Source organism: Physcomitrium patens, chromosome 6 (genome assembly GCF_059467195.1).
Source record: "Physcomitrium patens ecotype Gransden chromosome 6, ASM5946719v1, whole genome shotgun sequence".
Classification (NCBI taxonomy): domain Eukaryota; kingdom Viridiplantae; phylum Streptophyta; class Bryopsida; order Funariales; family Funariaceae; genus Physcomitrium; species Physcomitrium patens.
In genome coordinates, this window is record NC_143415.1 from 2,235,113 (window position 1) to 2,240,449 (window position 5,337).

Sequence of the window (5,337 nt, forward strand, 5' to 3'; positions counted from 1 at the left end):
CAACCTGCAAGCCAACAACGAGGAAGCCCTTGTACTTCCAACTGATAAGAACTATAAATGTCTCCAGATATAAAAAGAAACGACAAAATTTTAGAATTCAAGGTTTCAGCAAAGATAATACGCTTGAAGCAAATTAAATACCTACTCAATGAAACCAATCCATTGGCTGAAGATTTTACCCCAGTTGAGCCAAGGGTACGCGGACAACTTCTGCAAAAGAAGTAGAAACAAATCTAGACGGTGGCATATCACATACAATTTTAACAAAACTTCGTCGTTGCCTCGGTGCAATTGTCATCACGCATTTCACCTATGACACCTATGATATGTAACCTGCGGCCTTAGCACAAATATCTCACAAACAGTTTCACCAAAGATTCGTGTTGCATCAGACATGTGTTCTTCTATTGGCTACATCACTCAAGGCGCAAATGCCCATCAACATGGAAAATCAATAGTGAAAAACAAGTGTGAGACAACACAACACCACACGCTGCCTTTTATGTCCACCACACCTCCTGCTCTGGTAGAACAAGCTTTCAAGGACTTACAATGACGTGCAAGAAACGTAATGACTAAAGGTTCCTCACAACCTGAAAAACCTAACAAATGCTTCTGAGTCCGAACAGAGAGATCTTGATAATTAACTGTTCCAAATGTCGATCAAACTGTTCACTGCATATAGGATACTTTACAAGCTGTTCCGAAAAATCAGCAAGAGAGCTACATCATTTCTATTGTACATCTACGTATCAAGTTACCTTGACAATAACCAACGGAGAAGCCGTTGAATTGTATATCCAGTGCGACTTGGTGACCCTCCCATTAACATCTACACTTAATTATAATCCTGCTCCACTATTCTGGCCCACTGAAACCTAGTGATTATCCAGGAATTCGAACTACCATAGTTCCAGCTCAGGACATCACAAAACATTCGCATTATTACAACTAATTCCCATCGGTAATATGCGGAGCCCCTCGTCTTCGTCTCCGGTCGTCTTTCAACATAAGAAAGAAGTCTTCACAGCATCAGCGAATCGCACCTTGACAGGGAAAGGTAATCCATCCCATCCTCCACCCTAGCACAAGTCCAGCTCCAGCCAGAGTGAGACCAAGTGCAAATGCAAGTCCAATGGTGCAACCCAGAAGAAAATTAGCGTCATCTTTAACGTTCCTCGCAGTAGCACCTATGCTTGAGTCCTTGCAGCGCCAGACGTCTGAGAAATGCTTTAACATCTGGCGATGAATGTTCTCCTTCATAAAAAGTTTCCAAGGACCGTTCGACAATTGGTCAAGAACGACAGAAGTTGACGGGAAACTGTGCTGAAGCCATATAGCCCCATGATGGTTCTGGACACACATTTTGAGCCATGCATTTTCCGCTTGCAAAGAACAAATCCAGTGACGGTACGTAAGAGACAAAGAAGCTTCTCGGAAAAACAAGTGAGACATGCTTTTGTACTCTCTGGTGGCCTGCTCGGATCTTTGTTCAGCTTCTCTAGCTCGAGTTTGAGAGTGACACAGTGCTTCTACTAAAGGATTCAAACTTTTATTTAAGAAACTGCCAGTTGCTCCACCTCCACCACCGCCACTCCAGCTTGTACTTTTGTTGTCAGCACTGGTGCATAACATTGCCAAGTCTATTAATAAATTCGACAATCTGCCATTGGGCATCGTGCAATGTGACCACCCAATTATAAAAGTAGGTTTATAAGTTTGAACTTGAGATACCATCTAATCCTGTAAACATTAACCACTAAAAATGAATCCCCAGGTCTAACACCTCTTCTTCTCTCTGAAGATTTTTTGAGAATACTTAAATAAAGAGAACTACCGGTGGAAGGAGTGTCGGGAACCTTATTACACGTAACTCACAGCAAGTTAAAACAACTAGATAGAAAACGACATACCTGTAGCTATGTGAAAGACGATGATGCATAGGCATACTACGACCCACGGAAATATTGAGAGGCTGAGTAGTTGCCGGAAGAAATGATGAAGACTTGGGTTCTGATCTAGTAGATGGACGTGTGTTTGTATGTAGACCCACATTCTCAAGATGAGACGAATCACCATCCTGAAATGAGGAAGTAAATAAGTCACGATCTACGGATTTTGAGGCATCTAGAGGATTTTCCTCAAGCACTTCCCAACTGTCCATAATTGTCCTACACTTAGATCTCGGAGTAGGAAGATCACAATTTTCAAGCTTTTCTGATGTTTTCTGTGCAACTAATACAGCCAAAGCTTCCTTGTCTGCTGTACGCCACGAATTTGATGCTTTAGAAGATGGACTGTTTGTTAATGACCAAGTAGATGCCGGAAGACATTCCGCAGAACGCTCAATCATCACAGAATTCACTTCCCCCTTTCCGTGTACACTCGCATTTCCCAGTTTCCTTGATGTTTCATTGGGTTCCAAACTGCAGTTGGAAGGCTGATCCGTCAACCCTTCAACATCTTTCTTTGTTATCTCTTCTGTCATGACGCTGTCGTTACTCATCTCTTGAGCCATGGCACAATGGAAGATTATCTCTTCGTCATTTACAGATTCTGTCTCAACCCCTTCTTCAACTAAACTAGCCGCAACATTGTCTTTTTCGAACTCCTTGTCTAGCACTTCAAATCCAGAAGCATGTCCTGGCTTAGGCTTTGGATCCAAGACGAACTGCCACCCAATGTCAACTTCACTGCCAACAGAATACTCGGATGGTACACCCATGTAACCTGTTGCATTAACTTCTGATAAGAATTTGTTCAACGGGGCACTTCCGTCATCTTACAGATCTTTCATAACTCTAACTAAAAGAAGTCTCGATGTTGTAGAAATTTCCATGCTCAATGACAGTCATATCACCTGGAGCCGAAGATGGCAACTCACTACTATCCACCTCTTTCAACCAGGGATCCAAATATCCGGCAGAACCACATTGTTGACGGCATGACATCAGAGCCTTGAAATTCATAACAATCTGCTGTGAGAAATAATAGGTCGTGTGTGGGGACACAAATTTGGCGGGAAAGGTGGAGAAAAAGTGGCCCTCGAAACGAAACGCGATGCATGTAGAGACTGAAAATGACACTAACCTGGGCTTCCACTCTTGGTGCTGCCTCGCTCAGCCGCAAGGGCTTGTAAACCTGGCTTGAACCGCGATCCAACAAAATCCTCTACTCCAAAATACTCGGATCGATAATCACGATGAGTACTCGAGCTCAGCTGTCGAGGTAAATCAACTTTCGTGTCCATAGAACCCCAGCTATTACCGAGGTAGGACGAGTGAGAATCTTGTGCCTTCAAGGAAGGACAGTGTGCCAACTTGGGGGCTTTAACCGTATCTTCCTGAACGGCACGGTTTATCGCAGTCCGCTGCCAGACGGCACGGGCTTCTGCGGCAGCCATAGGGTATTTCTCACCACTTTATGAATTTGGGATACTCAAAGGAGAGTCTTATCCTGCCAGCACAGACATTATCGCTATGCATCATGCGCGTAAACAAACTCAATCAAAGGTTAAGAAGGGATTACATAATAAACTCCTAAGAGATGTTTAAAAGTTTGGGAGCCACCCAAGTCGAAGTGACTGCAATTGACAGATTGCATTAGTGTGCGACCATTAGACAGAACGCTGCACGCGACCAAATACTCAACTTCAACTACGAAACTACGAAACAAAATCACGTGAGAACTCTACGCTCAAGAAGCTCTTTGCAGAGGATAAGGTCATTGTCATTTCACGGTTTTTCTTCTTTTCGAAAAGAACATATTGTATAGACTCGGTACCAAAAAATTCCACATAAGGACTACATGATAGCGTGATGACAAACCTTTCGTCCGTGCAGGTTGTTATCTGAAGTAATGAGCGACTGCTTTGATTGCAGTATCGCAGAGAAACCAAAGAGAAAGCTGGCCAATCCACTACAAGTCCAACCCTTTGTACCACGGGTATCGGCTTACCTCCATACCTTCCAGCATAGCGTCCCTTGAACCTTTCTCATATTCAACTATAAAAGGAAAACCTGAAATCCTAGATTATGCCGAGAGATCTGGACTAAACCAGAGCCAAATTGCCACACATATCTCCGACGGCAAGAACAAAGGCCAAAGCTCCAAAACCCCAAAACAAGAGTCTCTAAGCTCTTCCTAAACACCCTACCGTAGATACACAGCACGAATTGTCCAAAACAGCATCGACTTGTGATACCATAGATACTCTTCCTTCCTACCTCCCTCTACCTCGTTCAATTTAACGTGCACTGCTGCCTTACTTCAACCACACACTTCCTCAAATTCCGATGCGAAGAAAAAGTAAAGAGATGAATTCCGCAGTTGCGACAAATTCCTCTCACAATCAATCGACTTTTAAACTACAACACATTCATAGAAATCAACCCTCCACTACAACGGAAGACCAGCTATTTTCCCAGCGTCTGGCGAACCAAGAACACCGTGCCATTTAACAGTGAGTGATTCGAGACAATCAAGTAACCCTCCCAATTTTCAACCAATATTCGACGGAATTAGAAACGAAGAGGATCGTTGGAATCGGCTTCTCTCGAGTCTACAGAAGAGTCCAGAATAGCGCGCATAACGACGACGCGAGAGGGCATCGCGACGGATGGCAGAGAGCATTGAGACCCATAGCCAGAGAAAATACACACGAGAGAGTGAAAGCATGCTTCGAAGGGGAGCCTCGAAGAGGAGGAGATGGGGGTTGGTTGCATTTGACGCCATAGCCAGGTGACCTCGTCCCGTTGGTGATCCCGACTTGGTCACGCTGGCACTGCCAACTAGGATGGATTACCCATTCATTAGTTCGGGAGGAAGGAAGGAAGGACATGGTTGGAGTCCAGCATTCATCCATACATGCACACATCCATCTATCAACGGTATCATCCAATAACGAAGGTGAGTCTCTGGATGAATGATTAAGTGGGAACGACGGCTTTGGGATCTATTAGCGTTCGTGTTCTGGGGCTATGGACAATAAACATTTGGAGGGAGAACTTCTTGCCAACGTGGCTCAAGACCTGACCTGCCAGGTGGCATGTTTTGGCGGGAAGTAGAGAGAAAGAGAGCTCTGCTCTGCTGTGCTTGAGGGGGAGGAGCCCTGCACCCCCTTTCCTTTCCTTTACTTTCATTGCTCCTTGCGACGATTCTTCTTTTGTCTCTCTCTCTTTCTCGTTGCCTAGATGTTGCAAATATCATCCGATTTTTATTCGGATTTGCTTTTCCATCCTAACTTTTAGGGTTCTGAGCCTCTTCTGCGGATATTTGTACTTCTAACCAGAAAGATCTCTCTTTTCCATCAACTTCCCCTTCCTATGTTCACACCAG

General features: G+C 44.3%; 1 protein-coding gene across 1 annotated transcript; it reads right to left on the reverse strand.

The window, feature by feature from the left end:
- Nucleotides 1-643: 643 nt before the first annotated feature.
- On the reverse strand, nucleotides 644-4,713 carry LOC112283631 (uncharacterized). Its single transcript, XM_024522612.3, has 4 exons — nucleotides 3,828-4,713; nucleotides 3,091-3,456; nucleotides 1,914-2,730; nucleotides 644-1,621 (listed from the first exon to the last, which is right to left on the reverse strand). Exons 2-4 carry the CDS (start codon nucleotides 3,401-3,403, stop codon nucleotides 1,033-1,035), a joined length of 1,719 nt encoding a protein of 572 aa, XP_024378380.1. The 5' UTR covers nucleotides 3,404-3,456; nucleotides 3,828-4,713; the 3' UTR covers nucleotides 644-1,032.
- Nucleotides 4,714-5,337: the final 624 nt, after the last annotated feature.